Source organism: Ptychodera flava, chromosome 4 (assembly GCF_041260155.1).
Source record: "Ptychodera flava strain L36383 chromosome 4, AS_Pfla_20210202, whole genome shotgun sequence".
NCBI lineage: Eukaryota > Metazoa > Hemichordata > Enteropneusta > Ptychoderidae > Ptychodera > Ptychodera flava.
The window spans coordinates 42,061,095-42,076,053 of NC_091931.1; the positions used below are offsets into that span (position 1 = coordinate 42,061,095).

The 14,959-nt window shown below is 37.1% G+C and overlaps 1 protein-coding gene across 1 annotated transcript in view; it reads left to right on the top strand.

Annotated features, from left to right (window-relative positions):
* The window catches only part of LOC139131814 (uncharacterized), a 31,331-nt gene extending 26,042 nt beyond the window's left edge, over positions 1–5,289 (top strand). Inside the window, exons 22-30 of the mRNA XM_070698095.1 lie at positions 96–269; positions 926–1,099; positions 1,257–1,436; positions 1,546–1,719; positions 2,169–2,342; positions 2,870–3,064; positions 3,511–3,684; positions 4,141–4,304; positions 4,675–5,289. Of these exons, the coding sequence (XP_070554196.1) occupies positions 96–269; positions 926–1,099; positions 1,257–1,436; positions 1,546–1,719; positions 2,169–2,342; positions 2,870–3,064; positions 3,511–3,684; positions 4,141–4,304; positions 4,675–4,680 (1,415 nt within the window). The 3' untranslated portion in view covers positions 4,681–5,289. The remainder of the gene's footprint in view (positions 1–95; positions 270–925; positions 1,100–1,256; positions 1,437–1,545; positions 1,720–2,168; positions 2,343–2,869; positions 3,065–3,510; positions 3,685–4,140; positions 4,305–4,674) is intronic.
* The last annotated feature ends 9,670 nt before the right edge of the window (positions 5,290–14,959 follow it).

Sequence of the window (14,959 nt, forward strand, 5' to 3'; positions counted from 1 at the left end):
TGCATTATTTATATGATCAACTTTAATTTGATACACAAATCTCATTTATCATAATTATTGCTGTGTGAATATTTTCATCCTACTTCTGTTTCCAGTCGTGAACTGTGGAAATTTGTCGAAACCGGACAATGGCGGTATGAGCTCCAATGGTACCGTTTATCAGTCGATGACCTCTTTTTACTGTGATTTTGGCTATGATCTTGTCGGCTCTGCTGATCGTACCTGTACAGCCAATGGAACGTGGGATGGACAATACGTTATATGTCAAAGTAAGACTTGAATGTTGTCAACATACAAGATGAGATATGCAAAGATACGTATACCAGCACAGTTGAAAACCTGGATATCTTGATCTGTGATTTTCCATTGTCAGCGTGTATTGATTCAATGCACTGCCTCTTTCACTGAGATTTACATCTCTCCCTAATTTATCTGTGCTACTGGTCTATAATAAATAAATTGTGTTAGATGAGAACTATGGTTAATACCTGAACGATGATTTCGATCAATAATTGAAACTAACAAACACCTCTTCAATCATGTATTTGAGGGGCTTTGTTCTTCAATATAAAGTTTGAACCTCACTTCTCTAAAAGTCACCTTTTCAGTAGTGTAAGCTGTGTCGATGTTGATATGTATAACCCTGTCATTAACCTATCAGTAAGTATACATCGGGCAAATTCACAGTGGAAGTGCGAAAAACAACTGCAATAATGCTATGAATTCACATTTGACTTTGTCTCACAGTTTGTGAGTATATGTCGCTTAACAATACAGTATCGTTTGTTCTGAGACGCTATGGACATTGATAAATATGCATTTTTGGTTGCATTCCACAATATGATTTACACACAGACATTTCTCCATGCATTTCTTGTTTGAGCGAAGTAATATAAAGTAGTTAAGCGGTGCGTATCTGTTTCAGTTAAGGTGTGCCCAGTCCTCCAAGCCCCAATGAACGGTTCGCTCACTGCAAGTAGTTTTGAATTCAATTCTGTGGTTGTGTACCAGTGTGACGAAGGTTTCACCTTGGATGGATCGTCCACATCGCGTTGTCTTGGTAACGGGCAATGGGATACGGATCCTCCAATGTGTGACAGTAAGTTTGATTACTCATCGATTGTTAAACATTAAAGCCTTTTTGTCGTTCGTGTTCACAATTTCATATCATGGCACAGCGTCACTCTTCCCTCGTGCCCAGAGCACCGATAAAGATCGATTATAGAATATATTTTTTCTTTCTTTTTATCTTGCAGTAAACGTATGCCCTAAAGTTGATGTTCCAATGCATGGTCTTATCGAGAACCAAGTGCCTGTCTATGAATACCAGTACGAGATTCATTTCGAATGCATCGAAGGATACACTCTCAAAGGAAGAGAAAGGATATCATGTTTGGCAAATAGCACATGGGACAGCGTAGCGCCAACCTGTGAAAGTAAATGTCCGTTTTATCGTCTAACTCAAAATTGCTAACATGGTTTTGTCTAATTAATACTGCTTATTATTATTATACTTTAATAATATTTATTGCTTATCTATTTTAGTTAAGTTGTGCCCAGTCCTCCAAGCCCCAATGAACGGTTCGCTCACTGCAAGTAGTTTTGAATTCAACTTTGTGGTTGTGTACCACTGTGACGAAGGTTTCACCTTGGAAGGATCGTCCGCATCGCGTTGTCTTGGTAACGGGCAATGGGATACGGATCCTCCAATATGTGACAGTAAGTTCAAATTAAGAAATACCATTCTGTGTGAACCTGTATCACAAACTGGGTATGCAAAATGCAAACGCAGCTAGAAGTGTTAAAATGTAACACGTGCAAGAGGACAATCTCGCCAAAGTTCTGGTTCATTCTTTCCAAAAAAGCTACTGTAAAAACTTTTTTAGATTTTTTCCACCAGCGGTACGCAGATCTTCAACCAATTTTTACCATTGCCTGTGATCTGCATTGCGTTTGTGTGTCCCTCGTTTGATAACTATCTATTCTGTTTCTGTAACGAATGGCTTCATACCTGTGGTTGTGACTTAAATTGCCTGGAATATTATCAACGTTATGGTGATTATGATTTCATCCACTTTTTGTTAAGTTTTGTAATTCGCATTGTCCTTACACCATGATGCAGCGTTTATAATTACAACTCTAAATCCAATTTTGTGTTCATTAAACAGTAAATCGTTGTCCACCGGTGGATGCTCCTGTCAACGGTACGTTTTGGTCAACTGGGCACACATACGGGTCTCAGGGATATTTCCAATGCCACGAGGACTACAAACTCAACGGTACAAGTACAACGTTCTGTCTTGCACATGGAGTTTGGAGTGCCCAGACGCCATCTTGTGAACGTAAGAAACAAACACCTCTATACTGATTTTAAAATCTATACCCATGTGTTGTAGCTACATAAGAGCGGCCACTACCAAAGCAAATTTTAAAGTTTTTTTTTCATAAAGATAATAGTGCTAATGATAGTGCTAATGACGATGATGACTATGGCTATGATGATGGTGACAACAACAACAACAACAACAACAACAACAACAACAACAACAACATGATAACCTTGGGAAAAATAAGTACATAATATATAAACTAAGTATATATTCATATCTATATACATCTATATATTTATCTATATATATCATTTACATTAGGAATGTATATATCATTTAAACTAGGAATGTATATATCATTTAAACTAGGAATATATATATATATATATGTATATATATATTATATATATATTAAATATGTGTGTGTGTGTGTGTGTCTGTCTTTCTGTCTGTCTGTCTGTCTGTCTGTCTGTGTAAGATATTAGCTGCTTATCCTATAGTAACGTGCATGGAATCTTCACAAATCATGATTTTTTCAGTTGTAACTTGCGAACCACTGAGACCGCCACTGAACGGAATGCTCGTCGGGTCCGGAGATGGCCACCATCCGCTTCCAGTTCATACGTCTGTCACAGTGAACTGTCATACGGGCTATCAACTCATAGACAGCGATTCAAGTCCCATTAGTTGTTCCTCTAATGGTACCTGGGACAAAGAGGTCCCAAACTGCGAAGGTGAGTAAATCACACCTCACCTATAGCAAAAAACATCTTCTCGTCTGGCCTTTATAGTTCATGTCGAAGTCAGTGTCTCGAAATAGCAAGTCGTGTCAGGTAGAAAAAAAGCCGGCTCACACCAAAAACCAATTCATTTATTATAAGTTGCACATTATACTATAGACAATACGGCCATGTTGGGAACTTTCATCAAAAAGGTGTCTGTAATGGGTTATTCTTCAATCCGAATAAATAAATAAATAATAAATAAATAAATAAATAAATATGGAATTTGGGTCGAAACTCGAGGAAAAATACTGATAGAGCTGACATCTTCAGAAACTACAAATCGTAAAGTTTTGTTCAGTTATGTAACTAGTCACTTTCAGTTATTATTTGAGATATTGTCAACTTTTTTCTTTTCATGTGAAAAATGTTCTAAAGCTAATCTGTTTTTTTTTCAGTTGTTGAATGTAGTGCCCTCCAAGCACCGACAAATGGTACAATTTATGGTGACAGTTGGACTTACAGTTCAGTTGTTACATTTAGTTGCAATAATGGACTAATTTTGATCGGTGTTAATGTAACAGAGTGCCTTGCAAACGGAAAATGGAAAGACGACGCTCCCCTTTGTAAACGTAAGTCACATTTCCCGCCACTTCAGAACAGCTAGTTTGAGCTCATTGAACGTAAAAAGCGAACAGTTTTACTCCTTAAAATACTAACCGTAATACTCAAATTAGCAGTAATAAATTCAAAAATTGCCAAAATTACTTTAGAAGTCGAGTTTGTTTTTCCCAATGATATCATCCATGATATGAAATCTCAATCGATTACAGGAAACAAATTTACGCTAACCATTTGTTGTTATCACAGCATGGTCACGGAGAATAGATTGGCAAAATGAACACCGTAACTCATTTTATTATCAGGCTGGTATTTTACTTGGAAGAGAATATTTTGCTTTGCAAAACCATATTTTACTTCAAAGAGCCATTCAGATTTCACACATAACGGCGATCTTCAGACGGAATAGTAGAACACTGTGTATACTTATAAACGCATACATGCTTCGTATTTCTTCTTTACTGCAGATAAGGAAGACGAAAGGTTTCCATCGCCGAAACCTGGGCTTAGTGAAAATCAAAAAATACTTATAATCATCATATGTACCATCGTTTTTCTCTCGGTTGTTGTATTCGGCTTAGTTTTAGCTCTCTGTCATGGTTACCATAAAGTCTACAGCACTGCATTGGTGGTGAGTAGCGTTCAAACAATTGTATCGGGCTTACGGACATGAGGTCTGACAGTCGTTAGCTGAAAAGCATTGTCGAATCTATTTAGAGTGTCAGATACAATCAATTGTCTAAATTTTGACTCACATTGGAATTTGATGGTTATCGTAAAGTGCATTGAAAATTTAACAGAGAGATTGACGCACAAGTTACCTTTGGATTCACACTACGTCAGATGACAGACTGCAACTTTTGCTACAACAAGCTGACAAAACAAATGCCCCTTTTCTCTCAAAACACCCCAAGCTGTACGAAATCATCATAGATATTTATACTTCTATGCACGTTATGTCTTAAATGATCTGACATTTTCCATTTTCATCTCCACGGCAGGTCTGAGGAAGTTCAGGGATACGTGAAGAGGACAAGCTTTTTCATTCAATAGCGGATGACTCGCAAATCAGTCACGTGATGAATGCATCTCAAGAGAAATTAAAAACTAACGGGGAAGTTATTATATGTCGCGTGTCCCGCAACGTATATATATGTGTATATTTTCAAATGAAATCATACAATTGTTTTGTACTTCGACATTGCATATTGTAAGGTGGACAATTCTGCTTTGAAACTCATGGGAAGCATCATTTCATACAGAACCGATGAACAGATGTCAACAGTCTGAAAGGCCCGGAAGTGCTATCAGCGATTTTGCTCGCTCTATAAGCCTATTGCTGGTTGTCTCTCATCTCTCGGGCGTCGAACAGTCGCTTTAGGGATGGACCATTAGATCTTGGGGGGGTGGTCACAATGAAATTGTGAATTTTTTATTGTAAATTTCTAAAAGAAATTTCTTCCAATTTAGATTACCTGTGCAATTTTTTTTCAGATTAAATTTTCAGATTTATAATTTTTTAGTTCGTTGCTGTCTGAGGATAAAGCGGCCGCGCAAGCGGTCACGGGGGGAGGTCAGGAGGGGGGAGCTTTTGAAAAATAGAGATTAAAATGGTGTTATTTGGTGGCACTTGGGGAGTATTTTTGCGAGGGGGGACGTCAGGGGGGGGTGCCCCCTACCGTTGGAGTTTTTGAAAAATAGAGATTAAAATGGTGTTATTTGGTGGCACTTGGGGAGTATTTTTGCGAGGGGGGACGTCAGGGGGGGTGTCCCCCTACCGTTGGAGTTTTTGAAAAATAGAGATTAAAATGGTGTTATTTGGTGGCACTTGGGGAGCATTTTTTTCAGATTACACATCTTCCTCTGAAACATGGTCTTCTTGCTCCTCAGTAGCTTCCTATAGTTTTGAAAATGACTATTTTGGTTTCCTGTCTTCCCTTTCTACTGCGTGGTGAAATGCCTACATTCACCCCACCAAACATCATGCATATCTCATGATTTACAATTGATTTTGACAAGCTGGAAGCTGTTTGCAAAATATAGTGAAATTTGCATATTTGTGTTTTTAGAGCAATTGATGGACTTTTTTGATCAAAACATCTATTTCTCTGTAGCAGCATGTCCAAATTGATTGGATGTGATTAGATGTGGTGAAATTTCAATATTTGTCTTTTTAGGGTAATTGATGCCATTCATGGTCAAAAAAGCTGTATTCTCTGAAAGGGCTTGTCCAATTCTTTGAAATTTGCTACATAAGTCCCTTAAGATTTGTTTAAATCATGCTCTTTTTTGTGGTGGAAAAATTCTTCAGATAATTGTCATTCAGCATTTGCTACACACAAATGATTATTCATGCAGATTTATTCAGTATTTGTTATCGAGAAACTTTCAAAGTTCAACCCTCTTGTGTGTTTTTGTGTTGGGATTTGTTGGATAGATGGCATTCTATGTAGTGTATTGTTTAATGTTAAAAAATTGTTGCTGTTGTTTTAATTTTATGAGGCTGTTTTTTGAGAAAAAAGAATCGAAAATGCCTTTTTAAAAGCAAAATAATACATTATGACTTGGTATGTTGTTTTATCATTATTGACGTGTTTCTACTTGTTCACCCATTCTTGCATTAATCATTGCAATAAAATGCTGTGAAAAAAAATGAACCTGATGTGGCCTGCATCTGTTTACCTTGATCTTAAGGTGGTTCGAAAGGCTAGAGCGTCAGTTATAAATTTCAACAAAACTATTAAAATATAAAAGTAGTCAACATTCCCTGTGGAATTAAAAAAACTAGACATTTGGGCACAAAGGCATGCAGAGTTGTAGCCTGTTAAAACTTCTGAAAAACTGACCAAATAAGAAGAAGTTAGGGAACCCTTAGTGTATTAAGTATGGTAGAGGTCCCCTAGCTTTTAATAAAATGTTTGAAAAGGGAAAGTCATTATTTGCTGTTTTTCAGGAAAGTTTGACAAGGCGGTGCTGGCATTCAGAGTGAGTGACTGCTATTGTAAATGCATTTTTAGATTCTTTGAGTGTCAAAGAGGTGTCAAAAGTGAGATAACAAAAAAAACCTGCTCTATGACTTCAAAGAGGGGTGCAAATATGGCTTGTTTTCAACATTTTTGACAGAATAACAGTTTTCCTACATAATTGTATACCAATTTAATCCAACTTTGAAATGAGATATGGACATGGAATTTTACAGCCTATTAACAAGGTTACAGATAAGATTTGTACGGCACAATTTCTCTGTATTTGAAGTAGTTTTTGAAATATCACATTTTGAAATTTGAAAGAATTTTTAATAATTTTTTGATATATAAACCCATGTAAAATCATAAAAACAAATTTTATTTACAAATCCTGCCGTACAAATCTTACAAGAAATAGTGTCAACATATTTATAACTAATTTGGTAATATTATACTATCCAATTATTATTAAATTCAAATATGTAAAAAAAAATATGAAAAATTAAATTTAATATTTACTGGTGTCATATTTCAAAATCATTGCTGCAAATATACAATTTTATATTCTTTGGAGAAAATATTAACTAAGGGAGTTATCCTGAAAAATTTGAACGAAATATCTTGATTCTAACACTTGAAACTTGACATTAACTCTGAGAAAAGAATTGGTGCCAAAATAGCCTTTCCAACCACCTTAAAAGGCAAATATAACTTTCTGTTTTGACAACCATACCATAGTTTCAATGTTTTACCTAGTGTACCTGCTTGGTTTGTACGCAGGAAACTAGTAGAAAACAGGCTCTATAATTTTATAATTTTCAAGTGATCAGAATACAAAAGTCCTGAAAAGATAAGATAATTACAACTTCCACTATAAGGGATACAGTCACTCTAAATGTATAAATTAAAATTAAAAATGTGCTTGGAGGATGTACTAAAAATACAGAAAGTTGCTTCCTGTCGGTAAAATCTGAAAAAAATTCAAGATTTTAAAGACTTTTGCAGATTTCTTTTTTACTCATATTTCTTCTGATTTATTTTTTTTTTTATTTTGCAAACTAGTTTGAAGATTTTTTTTCCCCTAACTTTCAGCTCTGAAAATTTTTTTTTCTGTTTTTGACCACCCCTCCCAAGATCTAATGGTCCGTCCCTTACGCGTTATTGCCTGTTCTTACTGGCGAGTGTCAAAGCGCACTGCCCTGTCATGTTATCTTCATCACGGATTTTCTTTCCCTGTGAATGAGCGATACTTCTCGAATTTCAAGTTTAGACAGGACTTTCATGAACGAGAAGAGAATAGTTTTAGAATATACTGAAAAGCATCATCCTTAAAATACGATGACAATATAGGCCTTTTCTGTACAACTTGTATTACATGGCTTTTGCCCATGCGTGCAATATGATCGCCAACAGTCATACCCAGACTGAATCACGCTAAGTAAGCTACCGCTTCGTAGTGCAATTCTTGCACAATTCGTTGACTTCTGTAAGTAAAAATGTAAGAAAATAATGTTTTAATTTTAAACCTTTCACGATAAACATCCAATAAAGTTTAAAAACATACATAACGGCTATTATTTTGTGTTTTGACTTGCTAAAGAAAAACTGCGACTCTTTAGTTCATGAAATCATGAATTTTGGTTTTCCTGTCGTCATTGAGTCTCCTTCTCGACGTTCCTTTTTTACAATAAGAATTCAAGCATCCAAATTATTATATAAGGAACCGATGCAAAGTTTGACTCCCAAATGATAATTAAAAGTTCGGAGAGAAGGACATGTACCCGTAAAAATGTCATTCACTTAATTAGGGCTCTTCAAAATGGGAATATCCTGTCAGTGTTTGGTGGTATTCGGACTTTCTAAGTTTACTATAAGAGAGAGAGAGAGAGAGAGAGAGAGAGAGAGAGAGAGAGAGAGAGAGAGAGAGAGAGAGAGAGAGAGAGAGGAGTGAGAGAGAGAGAGAGAATGGCAAAGAAAAGAAGAAGCACAAGATTATAGTCTGTATTCGCAAACACCTCTAGAAGGGGATACAAAGAAACGTTCTCAGATTTTTCAAATGCCCCCTAACAAACTCATAGTGCGTTCAAAAGTTTTAGGTGCTCTTTAGCTGATTGTCGCAAATTACAAATTACTCATAAAAACAAGGGTGTAACTTAAAAAGGAAAGCAGATGAGCTTACACTTGCAGATCAAACAGACATTACCTATACCTCACCATCCATTCATCCCAAATAAGTTCCAATCGTGTTAAAGGTTAATATTACAGCTATAGTCTCCTTTGACACATAAGAAAGGTTCGGAAACAGGATGACTTCCCTCACCTGTCTGGAAAACTTGACTGAAAACTAGAATTAACATAATTGTATAAAAGTGACATTAGGTGTACCTTATGACCAATCAAGTATGTTTTGTTCTGTGTATCGATTATAGGTTCCTGTTCTACTTCAACGGCATGCTAGAACACCAAAATTCTGTTCGGCAAATACTCTGTATAGGCATGTGTAAAGGCCATAATCATTGTTATTGACGACAAATGAATTCTAGTCAGGGCTTGAATTCATTTTTAATTAATAATAATGCTGACTGCACACCTATGGGTGCGCTTAGCTGCCTTGGATACACAAAATAAAACCACCGAAAAATAGCCAAACGTTATAGCTTAAAATCGACAACAACACATATTTCTTAGCAATCAGAGACAGCTTTGTTTCAAGTCCCCCTATAATTTCCAAAATCCTTTCAAGTGCTCCCAACATATCATTGATATTTTCAAGTCCCCATCGATCCCCCTCGCCCGCTAGAGGCGTTTGTGAATGCAGCCTAACGTGGGGTCATTGAGCCCAATCTCTGAGTCTCCCCGACTTTGCCCGCGGGTCCTACAAAGTCTGATATGGTATGAGTAAAAATATTTTTTATTATATTTTTTTGTGATAACCTGCCATCACACAATTTCACATACCTTCAAAGTAGTGTAGACGGTTACTGCTGAGAGAAGAACAAAACATGAGCATTAAACAGGAAAATTACCATTTTTATTAAATCCTAATTTTACCGTTACTTGAGAGTATATCTTACTTGTTTTAGCTGTTGAAGCACATTTTTCCTGAGACTTTGATGCTCTATCTATTATTATTACACAATGACTCTCTGTCATCCGCGAATATTACTGTTTCTTTCAAGCGACCTTCCAAAACAAAGATAACATGTGGAATTCAAGAAAAGTCTTATTTGGCTTATTTGGTCATAAAAGCCCATTTCCATTTATTTTGTATTGGGGTCTGATACCCCTAAGGCTTTTACTACTATTCGTCTACAAATTAAGTACGGCCTTAGAAAAAAATCTCAAAGCACGTAAATTGGCGGCAATTCCTAATTTAAATAAATTACCACTACTTCCATGACATGTCAACAACGTATTATAATGAGTTAGACTTGAAGTACAGCGGCTACGCACATGAAAATATCCATGCCAAGACGTCGGCTTTGGAGGAAACTCCATTACCAGGAGTAGGCTTTTTGTATGTTATATACCATCTTGTAATGATTTAAGGCCTCGGTCTTGTTTACAAGTACGCATTAATTTCACACCAAAGGTTGGCACAACCATTGAGGTCTCGCTTCTACCCTCATGACATAAACTAACGTGAGCATACACACATCACATCGAACCACTGCCAAGGACAGTCGACAGCCTCGGCGATACAGCATACTGTACTGCGATTCGATGTTCAGATTTGTCAACACAGAAAATCTGTTTCGGGAGTGTGATGTGTATTCCAAAACATTTTATTGAAAATGGACTGGCTGTAGCCATATTGTTGCTTTGATGACGTCATTGAAATCTCGCGTGATCTTGAATTGTTTTTCCAATCTCATGGCATTTTATTTGCCTTCGAGCAGAAAAAAAGTTTAGGGTCGAACTTAAAACTACTAGGATAGGTCGGGTTACAGGAAGAATACAATGTTTTTAGACCTTACTTTAATAGTCAATAACGTCTGAATGCTCCAGTGCACATATGCTAAACAAACTGTATTTTACTTTGTGTATTATGGGCTTTCAAATTGTTGCCTCAAGGAGGTGGGAGGTTTCATCTATGTTAGCCCATGGCCTTCTTTAAACGTACCCAGTACCTTAAAAGGTGAGGTATTACAATCGATTAAAAGAAAAGTTAAATACTGTTAAAGAATTCGAAGCAGTAGTTTTCGCCAGTCAAATGTTTATTGTTCTTTATGCATGAAACATCAGTGAGTAGGCAGGATTGTGTTAAACGCCAACAATAGCTAACACATACGTTGTAGCGAGTTACGCTGTGTCAAGCAATGGTTCTGGACTTAGGATGAAAAATGTCCCTCAAACAATTTGTTTCAATTTAGACTGATAGTCTCCATTGAATGTTCCCAAAGTCAATTCTAAGATTTTGCTGTTTTTTGTCCCCTTGACCGTGGTTCGGTCTACCTTGTTATTGCCATGTATAACCCTTCAATGACCTTACATTGTTGCTTCTTGGATACTGTAAGTCCGCCATTTTAAACAAAGCTCAATAGGTCAACTCCACCACTCGAGATGAATACTAATTCAAGCCTATGCGAGCCCGTTTGGTTCCAAAGGTTAGCGTTTTTAGCAACAGAAACGACAAAGGTTTGATGCTGCAAGATACTTGCTAAGGACAATACCGGTATCAGATTATGAGGTCATTCAGAGTCATTGTTAAGTAATGATTCGCCACAGAGTAACGAAATTTTATGAACTTAATAAGCATGGATGCCTGTAGAGGCGAATTCTTTAAGTTGTTACATGCGAAGCTGCGCAATCACTGTTCCTTTTATGACTATATCGCGCAGATTCGTCATGCGTTGAACATGTTTGCAATGAATACTAAAAAGTGAGGGTGAAGTTATTAGGACATAGGTGGGGGGAGAGTAATTGTTGACATGACTTGCTTTTACAACCATTGCGTGAAAGATTGAATCATATTAATTAGTTATTGCAAAATCGTACTTCCTGGTATGTAAAACTAAAATGTTTGATTTACAAGGTTCGGTGACAAGTGTCTTGTGCACTAGCTCTGGACATACTATTTTAGAGGCTCAAGAACCTTTTAATTGCATTTGAAAGTGTGTAAGTTTGAAGTGTTTAATGGCAATTTTTTTAAAACCTCCAAAATTGTTTTTAAATATTTGTCAATTTGAAAACCTAAGTTTGTGAAACACTTGAAGGGGAATGGCTTGGTTGACGAGCCAATAAAACTTCTCGCCCTCGGTGAAAAGATACAGGATACTGCCCGTAAGTGGCAATGTTGCGAGACATACAGATACGTGCGTCGTATAGAGCTTTCTTCAAACAATCCAACCATGCGTAGCGGTGTGTGTTGCTTTTGCCGAAAATAATGTCGAAGGGAAGTTTTCAGATGCTGTGCTTCCTTCTGTTTAATGTTCTTCACAGATTACATGCAGAAGGTAAGACAATCAGATTATTTTGTGATAGCGGAAATCCACCTTGTGTCAAAATGTACCGATATTCGGCTGTGATTTTAAACTACGTTTCCGTGTTCACTTTCTTGTTATTTCATTTCCTGCTTTCACCCTTTTAGGACAACTACAGTGACTTGGCGCCTGTGGCCCTGGAGCTACCTAGAAAGTCGCAAATTTAATTTATTGGCCACTCATCGACACTCACAAATTCCAATGTCTATGAAGGCGATGAAATGATAATCGAATAATGAAAGAATTTGAGAATACCAAAATGCCAACATGTCCGACTAAGGTTTAGATTGACCCTTACTTCAGGTTTACAAGCTACATATCGATGTTTTGAAACATAATTCACGCCGCACCGTTGCGATGTGCTTGTGTGCCGGTTCTATATTGCTACAATGAACGTCATAAGTCACAACTTGAGGCTAGAACCAAAAATAGAACAGTAAATCCTTTGTTGCTCATCTCGTCATCCTCGCGCACATCTATCTAGACTTGCAGCGTCAGAAAATACATTTTATTGTCTTTAAGTTCTCACACTATGTACAGTTCTGAAGCGTGATCATGCAGAATGTCAAAATGGCTATTCATTTAAACATTCCTGATTTGGCTTTTTTCATGTCTGTAGATGGATATTGTGAACTAAAAACCCCTGAAAATAAAATAACCGCGTGACAACAACATCTTTGTAAGAGATCTAGATTGAAAAGCAAATCCGATATATCTTTTTTGGCCTTATGGTAATGTCATGTAGCGTGGTTGAGTGGCGGGTAGCTAAGATGGTTAACTTGATATGCACAGTCAGGGGTAGAACGTTTGAGTGAAAGGTGCAGCAACAGGTACACAGAAATACTCTAAGTCGTATTTTATTAGCTGAGTAACAAAAGTTACATGGTATAACTTCTATTACTAGGGTAGTCTAACAGTATAGGTCAGATCACGGTCGAATGTCGTCTCCAAAGGTTCTCCCGGTGTTCTTCATCTAACTCACTTGAATGCAGTTTATAAAGAGTGAGAGTCGGTATGTCGTCATGACTTTGGTATTGGTTTAAAATTAACTAAAGATCGGTAGGGGAGGAATGTCGCTCCAATCTAAGTACAACGTCAAACAGGATGAAACGATCTGTCAACACAGAACATCAAGGTCCAGATTCTACATCCGGTCAATGCTAATGACTTTCACAGTTGTTAAAACAATACATTCACTAAAGGAGGATGAACGGTTACTTCAAAGGCCCGGTACAGCAAAACGGAGCGATCATTCTCACGATGCATCACGTGTAGGGTTAATCGTGGTCACTTCATAAAATGTCGGTTAGAGTCATTGTCAGTCGTTAAAACTAAGTTCAAAAGACTTGAATAAGAAACAATCGAAGGACGATATCAAAGTAAATTTAGGTGGAATTTACACTGTAAAATATCTCATTCATATTGCTAAAACAAGTACCATACGTACTTAATGTAGCGGTGAGTTCGCATCCGGTGTGTTCTATACATGTTCCTCTCTGCTAAAAGCGGACAGGTCAAGCAGAAAGCCGAGTCAAGAATCTGAGAATGGTTTGGTAAAGATCAAAATCAAATTAAATCAAAGACAGAAACGCTGCTAATTTCGAAGTACAGTAAACATAGCTATTTTACGCGTCAATATACTATTGTACTCTTCTGAGGGATTTTAAAAGCTAACAAACTCCTGGAGGGTTAAATCGAAGTTTCTTGCAACTGCCTTCAAATTACAATTCGAAAGTTTTCTCGTCCACTACCAATTTTGTTTAACGCTAGCTAACACGCCACCTATACTGCTCTCCTCGACACAAGGCTCTCATTGACTGGCTCCCCTCTTTGTGATTTTACTTTCCTCAAGGTCAGCATTAGTGAACGTCTGACAAATCCTACTCCCTGTTTGCCTGATGTCGAATTATTCAATGCAATTTCATCGATATATTTTGAACACAATACTAATCTAGTGTAAGGACGTGACTGATATCTGATGTACTCACAAAAAATATTATACCACTTACAACTTACATATCCAAACACCTTGTAATCCTGGCTATTCTTGAATTGAAATATACATTATTATGGGCCACTTAAGTTTGATTATATTCAGATTTTATTCATACATTATTTGATCGTTGCTTATTGTACTTGGGCCTCAGCCCAAGTACATTTGTTTTCATTCCGTGGGAAAAAACTCTGTAAGGTATAACCATTTCTGGCTGAGACCAGGGAGGGCAAAATGTCTTGGCTTCATCTTTCTTGGCATAATAAATGGCGTAATGATGTTAACTGAATGGAAGTGCTGCTCTCAGCCAGTCTTGAATAAGTGAGATGTGAATATTAATGCTTCTCTATCTGAGTTTTTGCCACAAAATCTTCTGAATATAATCAAAATGTGCATCGAAATGCAACAATTAATGCACCCTCCGTTTCCTAGGCGATGGCACGACCTTGCTACACCCACTGGACGAGCCAAAGTGGGAGGGGTAATTTCAGTTTGGTCGAACAAGAGGGCTCGAGACCAGAATTTAACATTTAATACTCTTAAACATGTTTAATCGCTGACAAGATGTGGACTAGTGTTAATCAAAGTAAAATTGTGAAAAGGAAAGGTTTTATATCCCGGACACAATGAAAAACATTACGACTGGAAACTGTACCCCCAGTTGAGAATAGTAATGCCCACAGCGATGGAGAACACTTATCCTTGAGCTGAGAAAACCAGACCATCATTTCGAAATAGAGCTGCAGATTCGAGAAGCTCGTTCAAAATAGCTAGGTACACCCATAAAGGGGTGGTTTCGAGTTTTGAGGGCAAATTTCGCCTCCTTCATATAGAAATCGTACGT